Raw genomic sequence first — 21,340 nt, 5'->3', positions numbered from 1 at the left:
CGCTTTTGTTATCCCCCTTCACTTTTCTCCATTTGTTCTTGTGTAGTTCATCTTCTCTGCATTTAAGAACTAATCACAGTTTGAATGGTACTTGCTTGTGTAACTTATGGTCCCACATTCAAAAGACATCTGGACTGCTTTGTTCCTATACACCTCCAACAAAATATGGCAACTGTCAGGGCATTGCAGTAATACTAGGATCCAGTAATCAGGAAGTTCAATGGGTGCATGAAAATATGATTTTTTTGTAATGCAGTGTCAGGGCAGCACATATGCCACATATAATACATTTTCCACCCTTGTAATCTGTACTCAAGACCAGAGGAGTTATCATTCAGGTGGTGGAATTAATGTATCACTGTAGAAAGAACAAAAAAGGCCATTTCTGCACAGGCTGCTGCCTATTCAGGCAGGTTTGTACCTGCTTACATTGCAACTCTGCAGTTGAGTATGTAGATACACTGGTATGGTTCAGCTTAAATGCTAGGAAAGGACTTTACTTTAGTATAAGTCATAAGTATGTTTGACTGCAAGGACATGACTATTTGTTGTTAAACTTGATGCTTTTATTTTACTGTGAGTGCTCCCTTATGAGATTATACAGTAACCTGGGCCAGGTTCCCTACTGCTGACAACTAAACTACTTCAGGTACCTCAGTTGAGACCTTGAAACTGAGGAGCTATCTTAGCTTAATGCTACATTTATTCTGCAAAACAGGCCTGTTCTAAGAGGCATTAATTATAGAACAGTACCAAAGGAATAAAAAGAGCTCCTAATTTTCTGTTACCAGCAGTTTTCTAGGATGTGCTTGATGTATATGTGGTCTAGGCTTAACCCTTTGTAACTAGAAGAGTTTTCAGAACAGTTGCTGAGGGATCAAATGATGATCTGAATACTTAATGATGGATCTGCCAGAACTGCTGAGAAAGTATGTTGGAGTTGGCTTTGGAAAGATTATAGAGCAGGATTGTCTGGTGTAGCACAGCTCCAGTGCCAAACTTGCTTCGTGAGTGTGGTGGGTGCTGTGCTGGCACAGAGGATGCTGGGCAATGTGAACCCTGACTCTGGAGTGAGGCAGACCAGTATTGGCTGCTGAAGCCAACGTCCCCTGGGACTCAGCCTGTTAAAAGGAGCAGTGGCATCCTTGGGGAGCAATTATCATCTCCTGCCTGTGAACTCCTGGAGCTCCTCTTCTCTGCTCTACCAGGTATGTTACATCCATCCTGTGGCTGTCAGCCACTTGAAGATTTCTGCTGTGTGTCTTATGTTAGGAAGGTCCCTGCTGCTAGCATATTTTCTGTTGTGCCTTTCAAGCACCCAGCACCCTTGTGGCACTTGGATAACAGAATGCCAGCAGAAGCACCGTGATGGGTGCTTGATTTCAGTGTGAGGTGCTGTCACAGGAGGGAAGGGACGGGATGGGGGAGACACGTGGTACAACTTACAGATGCACTGTGACTATCAGGGTGGTTTACCTCTCGTCACCAAAACTGAAAGTGATGCAAGTTTGATTAAAAAACCTCACCACCCCCTGTTGCTGTTTTGCGTTCTTTCACTAGTATTGCTTTAGTTCTGTGAACTTATTCTGTTGACTGGAGAGCTGGTGAAAAAGGTTTTCCTCTGCTAGTCCCCAAATAAAAGGGTTGTTTTTGCGACCCACCTCCTTGCACTTTGAAGTCAAGTATTGCTGCTGATACTGGTGCTGATGGTTCGCTGTGCTGATCTCTGTACTGAACTTGGAACCTGAAGATGGCCTGTCCCTACAACGAATGACGGTGCTGATCCAGAAAAGGTTCTTGAAAACAAGCAGATCTCTCATTTTTATCAGTAGACAGTGCCTCTCTTTCTCTCAGGAGTTGGCACAGTTATGAAGAGGTAGTTACCTAGAATAAGTCATAATTTCATGTAGATTAAATCAAAGCATTGCGTGTCTAAGTTCCAGATTTGCATGAAGATAACTATAGTGCTGGCTTGAGTGCAAAGATCACCACTACAGACAAGCCCCTTCTCAGAGTTTCCTAAATTAGTTAATTTTAATGTCAGATTGACTTTGTGTGCCTGAATGTGCAGTCAGTTTAATTATGAACTGACTGTGTAGATCATAATGCGTAAATGCTTTTAAGGGACAAGAGAGGGCAGGAGACACACCTCTTAAATGATAGTTTTTGGTAATAAAGTTCGATTTGATCTTAAAAGGAGCGACGTTCTCCACGTTGTTTTGGAGGCAATTAGCTGTGGAAACTAACACCTAAACCTCTTTAAGAATAGTTCAGTGCTTCTGAATGACTTGAAACTAATGCTAAGCAATCTGAGAGAAATGACAAGGCAAAAAAAAAAAAAAAAGAAAACCAACTGAGAAAGCCCCAAGCTTCCGGAGAGCAGCAATTGCGCGGCCACGTAGTAGGAGCTGTTACGAGCTACGCCTCACCTTCACAGCCTTGGGCATTGAGTGCTCAGTGCCACAAGAGGGTGCTTCAGTGGCACCTAACAGGACTGGCTCTTCGACGAGTTTCTGAGGCTCAGATGTCAGGCATGCATCCCAGTAGTGTGACTGCAAAGGCTGCACTTGAGGAGCTCCCCTTGACGGGTAAGTAACTTCCCATTGTGGAGTGCTTTATAACTGACATCGAAAGCACCAGCTGACCCGTGTATTTTGTTCAGTTTTTAGTTAGGTAATGCATCAAAAGATGTCACCTAAACTCATGGGTTTAAGCTCTGTAGCAGCCACTGCATTGAAGTACAGAGATTACATTCTGCTGTGCTGAGGTTATCTCTGTCACTAGTCATTCAGAGGGGGGTCAGTCGTACCACAGCCGTGAGACAAGTTTGTACAGGGCACGGGCTGAATGACGAAGAGAAGCTGCTGAGAAAACAGCCATGCTAAATTTGGCTGGGGAGGTTTTTCCCATCTTCCATTTCAGCATTTTAGCAAGGTAAACTTGCTGTTCCTGGACTTAAATATTGATAAATAGGAGTGAGATGTTTAATCTCTGAGCCACGTTCAGACTGGACAGCTGCAGTACACGAGTGGCAGGACAAAAACTGATGGTGCAGCTGCTGCATACCTCAGAGCAAGGAGCAGCACAGCCGTCTGCAACTTCACTGGCCAGTGCTGGTGCGTTTTAATTCTTAAATACTTCTACAACAAAATTCTAGCAGATGTTTAAGCCATGAGTAGGGTGAGTGCTGCTTCCAGTCCTTAGAGATAACATACGATTACTCGGCTCAGTTTACACAGGATTTCAGAGAATACCTTCTAATAGATATTTTTGCTTTATTAACCACAAAACTAAACTAATACTGTCAATTTGCTGTAACTATTTTTTCTCTGAAAAGGATGCCCAAATCCTTTTGGGTATAATAAGCAATCCACAAGGTGGATCACAGAAAGCTGCGCACTGCTTTCTAGGTTGATTTATATAGTGGAATTGTACAAAATTTCTCAAGTTACTGAATGTTAGCCACCAGCTCTCGTGCTGTTAATGCTCACAGCATCTGCATGCAGTGCATATGTTTGAAAATGCCTTATATTTTTTCTGAAGTTCTTCGCTTTGGTGAGCAGGGAGAATTAAGAGTATCCACAGAACCCATGGCTTGCTCCAGCAGCCTCTGCACTGTGGGCACATGAAGGCTTGCTGATCTGCAAGGCAGTGCTGGGTTAGTGAGGTCCTGCTCACTTTGTCACTATTTTGTAGTAGGAAGAAGTTTTAAGTAAGCTGAGTGAGGTGCATCCATCATCCCATCCTCCCTGTGCTTTGCTGAGGGAATTCTGTCATGGGGGAGGGGAAGGAACCTGAAGCATTAGTGTAGGCAGGGGAGGAGGGAGAGCACGTCTAATATTAGACTGTGTTAGATGGTAGAGGCTGTAGTTCTGTGTATGAACAACTTCGTGCTGAAGGTTTTTAGTTCTGTAGGAAACTTCTTATAAATACTCCATAGCAAATAACTTCTATGGCTGCAAGAATACTATTCATGGAAAAAAAACCAACTTCAGTAGTGTTCTGGACTGCTAGTTCTGATACTTCGTCACTGTTGTGAGGTTTTGTTTTAAATCTAAGCCTTATAAACTCATTGCAAAATACTTTTCAATTGGCTGTGGTTCACGTGAAGCACAGCTTACAACTTGAGCAAGAAATTGGCAGTCTTTGAAGAGCTGTGGTCCAGTTAGTATTAAAATACATTACGTTTCTCCAGATGTTTAAGAACTGGAATAACTAGGTAATGTCTCCAGCAAAACATCGTGTCATAGATGATTTAAATAGGGGCAGTGAGGGGGTGGTGGCTATTTGAAGTGGCTTTTTAAAGCTGCTGCTCCCAACTTTTGGGTGAAGAAGAGAGACCCAAAATAGGCTTGAGTGCCATCTCTGCAGAAAAACTTTGGAGAGGCTGTGGGAAGAACAAAGTTTCCTGTGGATAGATTTCGTGGTGGTGGTGGTACAAAACACAACTTCCCTGTGCAGGTGAGGGATTACAGCACAAATGCATCCTGCAAATCCTTCACAGAAAAAATATCAGTGCTACACTGTGGAAATCATTCTTGAATTGAATCTAACCTTTGTTATGATGCCGAAACATCAGAGCTGAACCTTAAAGAAATGAAGTATACTTAAACATCAGACTTCCAACAGGCTCATCGGTAACACATCAGATAATGCAGCAGTTACTCACAGCTTAAAGGAGTTTCATTCTTAGCTGCATGTTGCAATATTTAGCTTATCTTTAACAGGAATTTCCTTTGGGGAGGTGTTCTGTATCTGATGACATCTAGTGGGAGAGATTGTGGTAATGTCTGTAGTTAAGATAACCGTAATGCTGTTTCATAAGCCTTAAAAACAAAAAGCAATACCTTTCTAGCTTTGTGCTCATTGGGTCTCTCTGGCAATGAGCCGACTCATTAGCTCCATCTGTACCTCCGTCTTTTTAGCCCATGCCTCTTTTCAATCAGTAAGAACCCTGCTGCTGTCTATGTAGCTCACAAGGCAGGGTGGGTAACATATGGGAATTTACTGTTGGGTTTGGTTTGGTTTTGTAAAGTGTCTTTAACATCCAGCCCAGGGATTCAGAAGTGTTGCATGGAAGAGTCAGCAGATGCTTCCTTCTGGCACCGACCTTTGTCTGGTGAAACCTTTTCCAGCTGATGGTTAAGCTGATGTTCTGTAGTAGCCTTTATTTTAAAATCAGTTTAAGAGCATTTATTGTAGGTAAGCTGGAGCTAATGATTAAAGAAGGACTGGAAACATCACAGAACAAAGCACAGCAGCCCCTGTGTAGGAAGCATTGTCTGTGTCTTCAAGCTGTTGGTGAACCGCAAAGCAAAGCGATTTGAAACTCAGGGGCTGAGCGGATACCTGCTTGTTATTGTTGCAGCAGTTTGCTGAGCAACAGTGACATCTGTTCAGAAGTTAAATTCCACAAATGTTAACATACCTTCACCAGAGAGAGTACACATTTCTGTTAAGTTTCTCAAACACGCTCTTGCAGTAGCACAAGCCTTGGGGCTGTGCTGACATTGCAACTGAGTCTATATAGGGCAGCGAGCTGCTGGCAGAAGAGGCAGTCCTGCTCCCTCCCCATGCTCAACTGCAGCTCCTGCCTCCTGTGTGTTGACTGCAAGACCTGACCAAGGGCACAGTGAGTTGGTGCGGCTGGGATGTCTGCAAGTGGAACCAAAACCTCGATAGGTCAGACTTGCATTCTCAAAGTCAGTATGGGATATGAGTTGAAGATAAGGTTCGTCTGCTGTCATGGCAGGTTACTAGCATATACAGGACTTAAGTACCCATGATTTGTTGTCAGTGCACACATCATTTTAATAACCTTCAGTGACAGTGAGGTGTCCACAGAATGAGTACTGTCAAGTACAGTTAGGTAGATAGTGTATGGTATAAGCTACTGTTTTGGCTTGTGAAACAGTTAGACTTTCACAAAACTGAAATGTTTGCACATTCCCTATTGGCTAAATAGCATATGTGTTACACTGGAAACCTTTTCAGTGCATATGTTTCTGCTGTCCACCAACCTGGGGAAGTTCAGCCTACCTTGGCACTAGTACCACTTATTTATGTTACATGTACATATTCTTACCCATGTTGTAGTTGTTTGGAATGTAAGGAAGGCTTAGAGTAGATGTATTTTTTTAATATAAACAACATCTGTTTAACACAACGTCTTGGCTGTGCTATAGTTAGCTTCATCAGCATGCTTCTCGTTAACTAATTTGAACAAATCACTGGAGAGCATAAAGTACAATTTTAGTATTTAATGTTCTGTAATTATGCTGCACACAACTAAAGCTCTTAGCACTGAGGACTGAATTGTACTGTGGTCATTTTGTTGAAACCTGAGCTGTGCTGTCCTGCCTTCCATAGTGAGTCACAGAAAGGTGCTGCTGTCCCACTTGACTGAAGAGATGCAAGTCCGTGCAGAAGATGCAATAAGCCAGGGAACAGAAGTAGAGCAATTCCTGCACTTAACCATACACACACTTTGGCTGTTCATCCTCTCTTTTCAATGCTGTTAATGCTGAATAGGCTGGCTTTTTACATCTTTTAGCTCTGGATGCCCAATTTGACCAAACCAATCCCATCAGCAACAGTTTCTGATCCCTCTTGAGATAGCTGAAGACCCCACCTGACAAATAAGTGGGGTTAGTGGGGTAGGCTTTGTGGGGGGACCACCAGAAAGTCAGTGTGGGTCCTGCTGAGGGTCTGCCTAGCTCTGTGCTCAGTCTGACAGTGACTGAGACTAGACTAAGGAATAGCATGAGAATAATAACCTACTTTAGAGTAAGATCTTAATGTTCTTCAAAAGGTTTTGATGTATTTTGGTAGCTGTTTCATTTTATACCTCAGAAATTTCACTCTGAAAAATACAATGTGATAATACAGTTTTCCACAACAAACAAAAACTGGAAAAAAAAAACCCAAACCCACAACAAAATCAGACAGTATACGATGCTTCCCATCTTCCCATTGTGTTCCCATTGAGACACGTGTCTGTAGTTTGCCTAATGGAAGCTCAGGTGCAATGTTTATTTTTAGTTCATCTGAACCACCAGTTTCTGTGTGTGGAGGAACTGCGATGATAAGAGCAGACGTAACAAAGCTGTTACAGGCATGCTTTCTACTGGAGGAGTGTACAAGTGTTCAGGGTCAACTAGAACTGAACCACAGGGAAAGGTCGGGAGGCGGTTTCAGCCACATGGGAGCAGTTGCATTATGTTCCTTAAGCAATCCAAACCTTCCTCTTTTGTGGCTATATTTCCATTCAAAATGGATGCTGCTTGGAGGTTTCTTACACAGCTGTGCCACCTTTGTTCATTTCCAGTCTATTTCAGGACAGATGTGAACACGGGCTGCATCAGACCTTTCCTGATAATTTCTGCTCTTGTAGCAGGTGAGGAGGGTGAAGAGGGACCTATTGACTTTAGTGAAGTTATCTAAAATTCCTGAATCTTTTCCAGAAAGTATACAGCTTTTTGCATCTAGACCTTCAGGATCAGTTCTTCCATTGATGAACCTTTAGTAGTTGAAAGCATCAGATAAAAATATGTTAATTTGTTGGTAACTAATTGCAGTTTTATGAGAGGGGGTAAAAAAAAAAAAAGACTTGGAGAATGTTTGTCTTTTTTAATTGGAAATGTTTTATTTCAGTAGGTAGGTTCACTCAGAGCCCATCGTTGCTTGAACTGTTGTAATGTGTGTGTTAGTGCAGGCTCACTGTAACCCTAACATTTCTAGATGATATTTCTGGTAAGCTGAGGTAGAACAAATCTTGTTTGTGTGCCAAGGGGTTGTTTTCAGCTTATTTTGTTATCCTGGATTGTTCCTGTTGATTCCAGAAGGTGGGTGGATGAAAAAGCAACTGAATTCAGTCACAAACTCATGCAATCCAGTCAAGTCAACCTCTGGAATAAAAAGTTTCTGCAAGTTACTATGAGAATTTTTCCATTTAAATGTAAGATACAGATTGTATTGATTTTGTGTAAGCGTGGGCTTCTTTTGAAGCTTGATCATGAAATCCAATTTGTGAATCTTTGAAGGTGGTGGTGCCTTTTTCAATTTTTTTTGCATAGTGTGTAAATAAGATTTTCAACCTGTACACCAAAGGTGGAACTGTTAAACTCTTTAGTCTGGCAAGATGTATTCTCTTTAGTATTCAAGGCGCATTTCTTCCTGCCAAATTTGTATCCTAGGTAGTTATTCTCCAGAGGTATCATTTCACAGGCTTCTTTATAGGTTGATAAATGGTCTTTGTAAATGCTTATGTTTATAACTTGCTATTTAGTATTGTACTTTCTTCTTTGTTTTGACAGCTCAAAAGGGAGAGAAAAAGAAGGAAGACAAAGCAGCAGAGCACACAGTGGCATCGAAGAGAGCTGTTGCTTCAACATCTGTGGCTGAGAAACAGACATCTTCCCTCACTAAAAGTATTATTCCAAAGAAGGCCCCAACCTTCTCTAGCTTGTCACTAGCTAAACAGCCACTGAAACCTTCTACTGGGAGTTTCAAAGGTGTAATTCCCAAGAAGCCATGGCCTTCATCAGACAGTGTTCCTTCAAAGCCTTCAGCTTCTCCATCTAGCTCGTCACTTCCCAAAAAAACAGATGCATCTTCCAGTTTGGGTGCAGGACTCAAAAGGCCTGCTCCATCTTCTGTTTCTTCTGCATCTGGAAGTAGTCAAGCAAAAGTATCGGCTGTCTCTATGCAGTCACAGCCCAACTCTCAGATCCGACAAAATATTCGGCGGTCCCTAAAAGAAATTTTGTGGAAGAGGTGGGAATTCAAAGCACTTATTTTATATAGGAAGCTATACATGGAAGTAAATGTTAAGCCTGCAGTTTTATTTCTTGATGAGCAAAATTGAGGGATTTAACTTACATTGGAAACTAGTGCAAATAAATTTAGTGTTTGAAATTTATTAAAAATAAGAAGTCTGGATCTAAAATCAACGTGCACATTTAGAAATGTTAAAGCCCAGCTTGAACTTAGACTGGCTACTGCTGTAAAGGAGAACAGGAAACCCTTTTACAAATATACTAACAGCAGGAGAAAAACTAAGGAAAATTTCCCTCCTTTACTCAACGAGGCAGGCAATGTAACCACAGATGATAAGGAAAAGGCTGAGGTTCTCAATGCCTTCTTCACATCTGTCTTTAATAGACAGAACAGTTGTCCACACGGTACTTGCCCTGACCTGGAAGTCTGGGGCGGGGCGCATAATGCACCCCCTGTGATCCAAGCAGAGACGGTCAGAGATCTACTCCTCCATCTGAACTGCCACAAGTCCATGGGGCCAGATGGGATCCACCCAAGGGTGCTGAGGGAGCTAGCAGAGGTGATTGCTGAGCCACTTTCTGCCATCTATCAGAATTCCTGGTTATCTGGAGAGGTCCCACAAGATTGGAGGCTTGCCGATGTGACTCCCATCTACAAGAAAGGCCGTAAGGAAGACCCGGGGAACTACAGGCCTGTCAGCCTGACCTCGGTATCAGGGAAAGTTATGGAACAGATGATCTTGAGGGAAATCACACGACACGTGCATGGCAATAAAGGGATCAGACCCAGCCAGCACGGGTTCACCAGGGGCAGGTCATGCTTGTCCAACCTCATCTCCTTCTATGACTGGGTGACCAGACAGGTAGATGAGGGAAAGGCTGTTGATGTAGTCTACCTGGACTTCAGCAAGGCCTTTGACACGGTCTCCCACAGTATTCTCCTAAGGAAACTGGCAGCCCATGGTGTGGACAGGTTCAGTCTTCTCTGGGTGGAGAACTGGCTGGAGGGCCGTGCCCAGAGGGTAGTGGTTAATGGAGTTAAGTCCAGCTGGCATCCTGTTACGAGTGGTGTCCCCCAAGGGTCAGTTTTGGGGCCCATCTTGTTTAATATCTTTATTGATGACCTAGACGAGGGAATTGAGTGTACCCTCAGTAAGTTTGCAGATGACACAAAGTTGAGAGGATGTGTCAAACTGCCTGAGGGTAGGGAGGCCCTTCAGAGGGATCTGGATAGGCTGAACAGCTGGGCTGAGCTCAATGGGATGAGGTTCAATAAGACCAAGTGCCGGGTCCTGCACTTTGGCCACAATAACCCCATGCAATGCTATAGGCTTGGGGCAGAATGGCTTGAAGAATGTAGAGAGGAAAAGGACCTGGGGGTGTTGGTTGATGCTCGGCTCAACATGAGCCGGCAGTGTGCCCAGGTGGCCAAGAAGGCCAACAGCATCCTGGCCTGGATTAGAAATAGTGTAGCCAGCAGGAGCAGGGAGGTGATCATCCCCCTGTACTCAGCTCTGGTACGGCCACACCTTGAGTACTGTGTTCAGTTTTGGGCCCCTCCCTACAAGAAGGACATTGAGGCCCTGGAGCGTGTTCAGAGAAGGGCAACAAAACTGGTGAGGGGCCTGGAGCATAAGTCTTATGAGGAGCGGCTGAGGGAGCTGGGATTGTTCAGTCTGGAGAAGAGGAGGCTCAGAGGAGACCTTATTGCACTCTACCACTTCCTGAAGGGGGGTTGTGGTGAGGAGGGGCTGGGCCTCTTCTCCCTGATAAATAATGACAGGACGAGAGGGAATGGCCACAAGTTGCGCCGGGGATGAAAGAGTGGTCAGGCACTGGAATGGCCTGCCTAGGGAGGCGGGTGAGGCACCATCCCTAGCGCTGTTCAAGAAGCGTTTAGATGAGGTGCTAAGGGATTTGATTTAGTAGTTGGGTAGGGATAGTGATAGGAGGATGGTTGGACTAGATGATCTTATAGGTCCTTTCCAACCTTATGAACTTATGAAAGCTCTTAAAAGAAGAAAGCAACAAAGCCCGTAGCCCATCTGTGCTCGAGGCAGTTACATCTGAGGAATTAGATTACATTTGCATTGCAAATGATCTGAAGTTAAAATCTGGTGATGGCAGTGTTTGCAGGTGTAGAGGTGGTACCAAAAAAATAATATTGGGAATATCACAGCAAAAAGTTTGTAACTAGCATTTATATATAAAAAATAAAAGAATGCTGAAACAAGTTGTCCCACAAGTGCTTTTAACGCTGTGGTCAGCTGTCAAGATGTACACTGCTGCATTCTGGTAGCACCTCTGAATTAGAACTGCTGTTCACAGTAGGAAGTCTGAGATAAAAACGCAAGAGCTTAGGCTTCCTATGTAGCTTGTGACTGAAAGCTGTGTTTTGGTGCCAGGAGCAGTTGCAGAGGCTGACCTCAGCTCATTCAGGCTTTCTTTTGTGTCATCTGTAGACAGTAACAAGAGGTTGCTTCTGTCACAGCTTGAGATCCTCAGATAGGCTTCAGTTTTGAGATGTCTTTTAAAAGAGACTTGAGTCCCTGCTGGGTAAAGAGGAGCTCAGGTTAGCTCCTTCCTTTGGAAAGTTATTTTTTATGAATGCTACCTGAAGATTCATGCCTAACATAAATGTGCATACCCTTTCTTGTTTTTAACAGAGTCAATGATAGCGATGATCTGGTCATGACAGAGAGTGAAGTAGGGAAAGTAGCACTTAATATTGAGAAGGAGATGTTTAATTTGTTCCAAGTTACGGACAACCGATACAAGAGTAAATACCGTAGCATCATGTTCAACCTCAAGGACCCAAAAAATCAGGTTTGGAATTTCCTTAAACAGTAAATGTGCTGAAATATATTATGTTTTTAATATGTCGAAATCTGACTTGAACATTTTGAGTTTCAAGATGGAGACTTACGAATTATACAATTCAAGATTATTTTAAATCCCTTCAGATATTAAAAAAAAAATAAATCTAGTAGGGATTGGACTTCAGTTGGATCGTGTACATTTAAGTCTGGGCTTTAGGAGTTTTTATTCACTGAACAGCGTTCTTAAATATAGACTTGATTCTTCCTCCTGTGATGTTCTGTAGTATGTATCACAATACTACTTCTGTACATTATCATTTCTGTTTTAGAAGGAAAAAAACTTTTCCAGGTGGAAATATTGACTAGAGAACCCTTAATTTTTGTGGTTTTTTTCCCCTCTTAATTTCTGCCATTCAACTTCTGAAATGACTGTTCAGTTAAATTGACTTTTTTATGATAATAAGGAAAATTTGTACTTGTTGTTTATTTCATCCTTGTTTTCTGGTTGCTGTACCTTTCCAACTTTGCTTATAATTAATTGGTATTTTTTAATAGGGAATTAATAAATCCGTGCATGTTTTGACAGTTCAGCACTGCAAATCTTTTGTGTTATCTAACTCTCTTCAGCGTAGCAACAGTGTGTGTTTTGTTTTTAGGGACTTTTTCATCGTGTTCTTCATGGGGAAATCTCTCTGTCAAAACTAGTGAGAATGAAACCAGAAGAACTTCTATCTAAAGAACTGTCTGTATGGAAAGAGAAACCACCCAAAGCAGTAAGTGATATACATTTTCCCAGTATGTTTTTCAGTATGAATTAAAAGCAAGTTCACCAGCCCTTACCACTCGTATTACTGTTTTCTTTCTAACAAAGTAGGAAGAATTATAAGTTCAGAAAAGTTTTTCTCTTCCATTAGCCAACTGATAAGGAAGTACAGAAAGCAATTATAAAATAAATGCACAGTGTTCTTACTGAAGTGGTTTTGTTTCTGTCAGGTGATAGAGTCAAGAAAAAAATCACATGAGATCAAGAAAGTAGCTGTGAAACGGGAGCACGCACCTGATGTAACTATGGAAGACTCTCCACCAGTGTCTGATTCTGATGTAAGTGTTAGTTGTTGCTTTAGTATGAAGACATCAAGGGAGTCCAGTGGTAACTAAGTAGGGCCTCAGATTTTTCCTCAGAAACGTCTCTTGTTTCAGTGAGCTGTAAGACTGTTACCTAGTCAGTGTACTGTGAGCATTTTCATTTCATAAAAAGTTAATTACATTTCCAAAGCATTTCTTTATGGTTGAAGTTGACGATCAACCAAAATGTTTTTTGTGTTTGTTTTTAGGAGCAGCAAGAGTCAGCACGAAGCGTACCAAAATTAAGCAGCGCTCCTTCTCTGGATGTTTTTAGCAGTATGTTGAAGGATACAACAAGTCAGCACCGAGCCCATCTTTTTGATCTGAACTGCAAAATTTGTACAGGTATCTGCACGTTGACTTCGCATGAAGTTTAAGAGCTTTATTTGCAAGTTTATTTGTTTTTTTCTCTTATAACATTTTCAATGTTAAATAGTAACCAGAAGCATTTTAAATGAATTTACAGGTCAGATTTCAGCATCTGAAGATGAAGTAGTAGCTAAGAAGTCAAAGATAGTGGCTTCTGTTAAAAAGGTGGAGTCAAAACCGAAACCAGAAGTCCAGCCAAAGTATGAAAGTTCTGCACCAACAGCAGCAGCAGAGCCTGCCAAAGAGGCAGTAACTGAAGATGCAATGGAAACTGATGTTGAACCTGCAGAAGAAGCAGTTTCCCAGTCAAACTTAGAACGATCTTATATTCCTACGACTCAAGTCCAGAACAATACAGACTCTTCTGTATCTGAAGAAGCTTCAGCTCTTCCTGCCACTTGCACTGGTGCAGTTGTCACAACTGTAACAGTTTCTGGTAGAGACCCTAGGACAGCTTTGAGCAGCTCCTCTGGTATTACGGCGACAGCCCCACGTTCTGCTCCTGCATCTGAGAAAGTTTCAGTGGGAGAATCAAAGCAGGAAATGTCAAAACCAGTTACAACGGTCCCCAAATCAATATTGACAAAACCATCGTCTTCACCAGATCGAAGATACTTAGCTGTTCATCAGTTACCCAGTATCAAGTGCGTATATTTAGTAGTAAGCTATGCTACTGAATCTTTAGCCTAGTTATCTTCAAAGTTTGTTTATCCTCCTCTTCCTCTCACCCCCCTCTGCCATTAATCAGAATGCAAATAACTTGATTCAGAATTCTAATTCATAATCTCTGAGTTTGCCTTCTCTCATTGGTCATTTTTTTCTGAGCATCAGTGTATGCTGACAGCAAAGATTCTGCAACATGTTTTGACACAGAAATAAAAGTGTTTGATGTCAAAATCTGCATACAGATTCAAGTATAGAAAAGTGAGCATATATGAGAGATGGTTTAAAAGTACTTCAGATTTTCATCCTCTATTAAAATTAATATATGAAAATAAAATACTGTTACATCTGACTTTATGAATATAAGTTAAAATTAACCAATTGATCAGCTTGGAAGGAGGTATGTTATTTATGTATTCTGAGTATGTATATAATAGAAAAAATAAGTACTGCAAAACATACAGAGCTGCAGTTAAAATATTTCTATTCATGTCCAATCCCTGTGTATGAGATTCCATTTCAGATGCATACTGTTGTCTCATTATGTAGCGGGAGCTACATAAATTAGATTAGGTATAGACTCAGGATCACAATATTAGAGCTAACCTAATTCTATAAACATCATATCTTTCAGCATTTTTTTTTGCTTGCCTGTAGCTACAGGTTTATTTTTTAATATTCCTCACGTTTCCCATTGATGCCTAACAAAGCAATTACAGAGGATTGTTATTTAGGAGGAGGGGAGAAAAGAAAAAGGAAAGGAGCATTATTACTGTGATCTGTAACTTTTCTGTTTTGGATTTGTTTTACAGTATTGCAGAGCCACGCTCACCTCAAGACAGCGACACTTCCCTCTTCCTCTCTCGTCTCAACACCATTTGGAAAGGATTTATTAACATGCAGAGTGTGGCCAAATTTGTCACTAAAGCATATCCTGTCTCCGGGTGCTTTGATTATCTTAGTGAGGTTAGCACTGACATGTTTATGTGCTTAGAATATATTGCAATTCCAGTTTCTAGGAAAGCTGTGGTCAGTGTATCATATTGGAAGTCAAACAGTGCTAATTGGCATTCCTTTTAGAAATAGGAACAGTAGCTTAAGGGGAAAAAAAAAAACAAAAACCCTTTAAAAGATTCCTCACAGATTTGTGAAGAATTCTCACGTCTTAACGTGTGTGTATGTATTTGTTGGTATCTGCCATGGAATAATAACTTTATTGCACATTCAGGTTTTGAAAAGAAGTTTCATAGCCAATGTTTTAAAAAGGTGCCACCTTCTGCTCACAAGTAGGAACGATCACTGATGTGGTCAATTAAAATATTTCACTAGTCGTTCATTAAAAATATTGTCCTTAATTTATTAACTTTTATAAACCAGAAGTGTGGAGAAAACTTATGTTACAAATGACAGCTTTCCTATAAAAAAAAGCTGAGAACTAGCTGGTGGGTGAACGGAAGTACTTGACCTTCCACTGCTGTCTTTGTTTGGTGACACGCTATAATTAACACCTTGAAATTTGGAAATAAGCTGCTTGAAGTTATATATATTCAAGTTCACTAAAATATAATAATGCATTATCCCCTGGGCTGCTGGGATGGGGCAATCTGCACTATTTTAAAGTAGTCTCTTGGCTTATACTACCATGTAATACTTCTTGTTTAGGATTTACCAGATACAATTCATATTGGTGGGAGGATCTCACCGAAGACAGTCTGGGATTATGTTGGCAAACTCAAATCTTCGCTTTCAAAGGTATTCACTTAAAATCCTTTGCATAATACAGAAGGAATATGCAGCAATGACAAATGACAACTTTTGTTAATTTAAGTTAATAATCAGGAAATGCTGCCACAGATCATACCTAGAAAACTACTGACACCACTTATTGCTTTGAAATTTTTGATTTATTGAAGAAACAGTTTTGCCTATTAAGCTGCTGATCATCTTTCCCCTTCATTGCAGTTAAATCTTCATACTACTTACTGTTCTTTAATGATTGACTATAAACAATTATATAGTCAGTATTGAAGACAGAAATTCCATTTTTCGAAGACTAGGACATTAAGTTTTACTATTAAAACCACTTTAGAAGTGGCAAAACTGAAGCACAGCATGCAGATATATGAAATTAAGATTTTTTCCCATTTCTTTCATAATTTGAGTATTCAGAACCTCAAGAGGGATAGCTTGAAGTGAGATACATAATTAATTAGTATTTCTGAAAACGACAAGCCTAATTCTGTTTTAATATTGCCAATTGAACAACAACTTTCTCTTAAAGCTAGAGTATCCCTTGAAAAAATAGTTGGTCAGTAAATACACAACTTATTTTTAACCCTGGAATTTGCCATTTACCTTTTTATTTGCTGATGTGTTACAGGTTGAATTTTTCCATTTTGCTTTTGTATTACAGGAATTGTGTTTGATTCGTTTCCATCCTGCCACAGAAGAAGAAGAAGTGGCCTATATCTCTCTCTACTCCTATTTTAGCAGTCGTGGTCGTTTTGGTGTTGTAGCTAATAACAACAGACATGTCAAGGATCTCTACCTGATCCCACTGAGTTCTAAGGACCCAATTCCTTCCAAACTCTTGCCCTTTGAGGGACCAGGTAAGCACAAAACACAGGGGAGGTTAAACACTAGGTAAAATCACAAACCAAGAATCAGCAATGAGTTGTGGAATGCTTAACCTGTTATTAAAAGTATATATTTCATGTAAAGGGAAAATTTGCAAAGTCAACCATCTCAAAGTAAAATAGTTAGAAACTCACATAACCTTTCTACCAAGTTCCATACATGCTATTAGGAGGATGTGTTTAGCTATAATGCTGTGTACATAGAACAGCCACTGTATTAAACAAACAACCAAACAATGGCAAAAAACCAACCAAACCAATAAACCCACCCTACTTTCAGCAACCCATAGATCCACAAAGCTTTAGGTTCCTACAAAAGATGCACTATCACTTGCATCAAGCAGGAAACTGACAGCCCTCAGCGGAGTCGAGAAGCCTGTGAAGACAAAGGTAGTATTTACAGTGGTTTCACTATATTGGCCACTAGGCTGCTCTGCACGGTGCTTCGTGCAGCACATTTGCACAAGCTGTTTGAGGTGGCGTGTGCTTTTTAGAGCCAACTAAATGAATCACTGACTTCTGAAGGTTGGTTTGTTGGGAGTGAGGAAACCGTATTGTTTGGGTAGGAGGTGGTAGACAGTAGTTGGTATAGGTGGGTTATGTTACATTCCTGTATAGTTAAAATCATCGGAAGTAATGTTTGGCTTGAATTTTCTCCATGTTTGAGGCAAATTGAAATCCACATTTATTAGGCAAAGCACTGTGATAAAAACTCTGTGATAGATGCAAGGTTCCAAAGGTATAGAGACCTTTAGTTAATGGAAGACCCACTTAGACTTCACTCTTTTTGCAAGCTGCTGTAGAAAGCTGTACCTCATAGTTGTGCGAAGTTGCATTCAGATTTTAAAAGCAGAGTATATGGGGGAAAAAAAATCAGGTAAGCTGTACTTGCTTTTTGTGTATGTATTAAAATCATAGCATAAAATACATGTAATCCATACTATTTTAATGACATCTGATGGAATTCACTGCTTTGTTTTTTTCTACTCAATAAAAATATTTTATACAAAGTGGTCATTGTCTCCTTAAATTTAGGTGTGTGCCTTGTAACAGACTTGAAAGCACTTTAAAAGCACTATGCTGTAGGCAGCATAAGATGTGTTGATAAATATGGCTGGAGGGGGGAGGAGGGAGAGGACCATAAAACCCTGTCACTCCAGAAGTCCTGGTTAGTAGGTATTCCTGCTGTATCAGCCAGTTTCATCAGGCACATATGGATTATGAATTTCTCCCGTTCTCTGATGAACTGGATTTGGAACGCAACTGAGGACCTCTGAACTGCTATAGTACATAGAAGATCTCCAAAATTATTGAAATGGCTGATTTAGAAACAGAGGAAAATGGAAGAAAATTCACATTTATTTACGCCATTCAGATGTTTATGACCGGATATAATGTATGTTTGGGATATTTTATGTTGTCTTCATGTGATAATTTACTGTATGTGAATTTACTTTTCTGTTTCACATACACGCTTAAGTTATTTAGCACTTTTCACATGTGGATTTCAGAGCACCTCGTGGGGAAAAAAAAAATATGATCAATTGTAGTTCCCAATAGAAAGAGTGATTTACTGAGGGCTTTATTGGCAGTGCTGGAAATCTAGCATTGTACCAGATATGTATTTCAAATAGACAAATTTTAATGAAAGCCCTTAGCAAAGGAGGTTCCACAGATGTTGATATTTCTTCTGACAGTTTAAAACTGGAAGTGTGTTTTCTTACAGCATGAAGGCCTGAAGCATCTTTGTGCTATTTAGAAGGCTCTTAAAATTGGAAAAAAAAAAATGGGGAAAAAAAAAACCACACCAAAAAATGGATAAAATTTGTGGCCATTATAAGTGTGGCAAAACCGATTTTATGAAAAAATGTATTTAAAGGCAGGAAAAGCAACTTTCTGTCCAGTGCTGATAGTTAACATATCATGTTGTGTAGTGGCTTTAGTTACAATAAAACCAGCATGCGGACTTCAAGTCAGAAAGGGTTAAATATTTTATAAATAATGTAGCACTGAAAGCTCTGCCAACTTAGCTTGCAGCACTTAAAATGCTGGCTTGTGAGAGGTAATTACTGAGCAGTAGTTCGAGACTTCAGCCAGCATTTTCATTATTACCTAAAATTAAGACCTATTTATGGTTCATGAAACCTGTTTTTGGACGTGCAGATATGGGTGTAGATCAGCATTCTAGTCTGTATTTCCATCCAAAGTAAGCTGTTCCTGTTGGGTCACTTTGGTGTGAATGGATTGAGATACTGGGTTGTGCCAAACTTTAAATATTCATGTGCAATTACAGTATCAAAATTAAAAAAAAAAAAAAAAAAAAGGGTTTGTTCTCTGCCTAAACGAAAACAGATTAAATTGTAGCTGTTAACTTACCATTGGCATTTATCTTGAACTGACTTAAATTTCACCCTTTTTAGTGACAATCTGATTCATACTGGGATTCAGAAATGATTTCTTTAATTTTAGATACATGATCTGATGGATTTTTGAAACCTGCTTGTTTTAATTATTCAGTGCTTAAGATGCATGTTGTGATTAGTTGTGTAAATCACAAGTCTCTCTATAAAAATATATCAGCAGTAGATTATGACAGAAGAACTATGAATGCCTGCAAGGAATTCTGAGGAGAAGACGTATTTGTGAGCTGCTCTGCACTGGTCAACACTGACCAAATGTGGAGTCATTACTCACACACTGATAAAAATGTAAAGCAAATTCACTCAGTGTGAACCATGGCCTAGCAATTGAGCCCATTCAGACTGTACCTTGTGGACAGTCTTTTTCCCACTGAAGTTGTCTTTTGAACTATGCCTTGAGGCTGTAAATTAATATGTATATAATATATTGTGATCAGAACTGCTAGATCTGATTTTAGACAAAGGATGCAAATGAATCTGTAATTGGATTAGACAAGAATTCATATGGTCCTTTCCAGGTAACCTGGGATTCACTGAAGATAATTACTTGTTTAGTTCCTGTCCTGCCTGCTTTTATTGTTCATCTCACCATCCCTGCCTCTCTTATGGTGGCAGATTTGTGTACGTACTAAATTATTAGCAAATCTTATCAGTCTGGATAATATAACTAGTTCACTTTCTTCACATATTTGTTAGTTATATATATTTTTTTCTAAATATGAAAGAAAGTAAAAACTGGCAGACCTTACGGAACACCAAAACCTCATATCTGGAGGAAAAAAATTGGCTTTTTTTTTCCAAAATGAATTTTTAAGTGTACAAATAGGAAATAACATATACTACAGATTGGAAAATAATTCCTTCAAGCAGCGTGTCGAGCGTCCTCTCAACCAGTTAGGTAAAATCCCAACAATGAACTGTGAAGTCAACTGTGGATCTAGAATACATTCAATCAAATTTTGTTATTCTAGTTTCTCATCATACTTAAAGTGAGAGCTGTTTCTGATCTGAAATCTGAAGCAAAATTTAGGCTGGCCTCAATGTTTTTCTGGCCTTTTGTAAAGAGTACTTCTAGTGGCTCTGCAGGTTTTGCTGCTCTCCTGGTTACATGGTTAGAACAGATGCACTGTATTGTTACCAGTTACCGTCAGAAGAACGTTGTTTCAGAGGAGAGCTTCTTGTTCCTCAGTTGTGAAGGGATCTCAAGGCTTTCAAGTTAATTGACTTTATTTGGAAAAATTACAGTCCTTGTTAATTACAGTTACATTTCTGGAAAGTAAGGTTTAAATGGAGTAATGTTTGAGGGTAAGAAATGTAAGCACTGATGATGGGGGTGAGGCTTTGTTAACAAAAGTTAAGGCTAAATGAAATGTGTAACAAACATTGAAAAACCTAGGTTTAAAATAACCTGTACGTGATGGTATCTTCTCGCCTAGAAAGCTTCTATTGAAAATATTCTCATCTCAATTATTCCCAAGTTTAAACTGAACAACCATCACTTTGGAATGATGAGGTCTATTAGACACAAATAGAAATTCAGCTATATAAATAGAAACAGCTGATACAGTTTTCTAATGAGTAAATTTAGGAGCCCCCTTAAAGCTTTGCATTCAGTTGTTTCATCGAAACAACTTATGGCTCTTATTCACAAATAGAATTTATCTGCAAGTATGGGTTTTATTTTATTTTTGCTGTTATCTAGAAGCTTTCAGTGGTGTAAACTGTTCCTTAGTGAGCAGAGGGTTTTGTTTGAGAGAGCAACAAAGATGTGCATTAAACAGTATCTTACGCTTTTGAAGCTCTTACAGGTTCATGAGTAGAAGGAGCAGTGTAGGTTTTAGGTTCCTTACCATTTAGCTGCACTGTTATTTACCATTTGTTTTGTGTTTTTATATTTCTGCTTCCTAGCTGGTTGCAGATAGTAATTAATGTGGACCCTAAAGGAAGATTCTTTTAAGTCATGACGTACAGAAGTTAAGGAAGTCATTCTTCAAACAGTTTTTCAATGTTTGCCTCTGACTGTGCGTTAAAGGATTCATTCCCTGCCCTTTATTCTGGCTGTATTTATTTGCCACAATTGCCCGTGGGAATTGTGAATGTAAGGGGAAGAAACACAATGATATGAAACAGATGTACGGATGTTTGTGTTTTCCCTCTTTCCAGAAACTTTCTGATGATTTTGGATTAAAAAAAAAAAAAATCAAAGATTCTAGTCAGAAGCTTTCACAGTGGAGCAGTTCTGCTCACAGTGCCTATGGCATCAAACTGAATCCTGCAACTGAGGGTTAAAAATCAACTTGATTTTCTGCATGCCAAGTTCATACCCAACTAAATGTTTTCTTGGCGAAAAAGCAAACATACCAAGTGTCTCTTTCTCCCACACGCTAAACTCTTATCTGCTTAAGCTCTCATATGCTGGTTTGGTTTATTAGTAATCAGTTTTCCTACTTAATATATGTTAAAAATGATACCTAGCTGGTTAAAAAAATAATTTGTCAGTAGCAAACTTTAATACTGTTTATAAATACAGT

The 21,340-nt window shown here is 40.0% G+C and overlaps 1 protein-coding gene across 3 annotated transcripts in view; it reads left to right on the top strand.

The window, feature by feature from the left end:
- Positions 1-21,340, top strand: part of DIDO1 (death inducer-obliterator 1) — a 46,429-nt gene that overhangs the window by 21,121 nt on the left and 3,968 nt on the right. For all 3 annotated transcript variants that reach the window (XM_065754601.1, XM_065754597.1, XM_065754598.1), the window contains exons 8-16: positions 8,316-8,775; positions 11,444-11,603; positions 12,253-12,369; positions 12,590-12,697; positions 12,931-13,066; positions 13,188-13,734; positions 14,566-14,719; positions 15,416-15,505; positions 16,167-16,362. In XM_065754601.1, the coding sequence (XP_065610673.1) occupies positions 8,316-8,775; positions 11,444-11,603; positions 12,253-12,369; positions 12,590-12,697; positions 12,931-13,066; positions 13,188-13,734; positions 14,566-14,719; positions 15,416-15,505; positions 16,167-16,362 (1,968 nt within the window). The remainder of the gene's footprint in view (positions 1-8,315; positions 8,776-11,443; positions 11,604-12,252; positions 12,370-12,589; positions 12,698-12,930; positions 13,067-13,187; positions 13,735-14,565; positions 14,720-15,415; positions 15,506-16,166; positions 16,363-21,340) is intronic.

Source organism: Cyrtonyx montezumae, unplaced genomic scaffold, assembly GCF_038088225.1.
Source record: "Cyrtonyx montezumae isolate F1298 unplaced genomic scaffold, pur_monq_1.0 scaffold_9, whole genome shotgun sequence".
NCBI lineage: Eukaryota > Metazoa > Chordata > Aves > Galliformes > Odontophoridae > Cyrtonyx > Cyrtonyx montezumae.
This window is presented reverse-complemented; position numbering and strand designations above follow the sequence as displayed.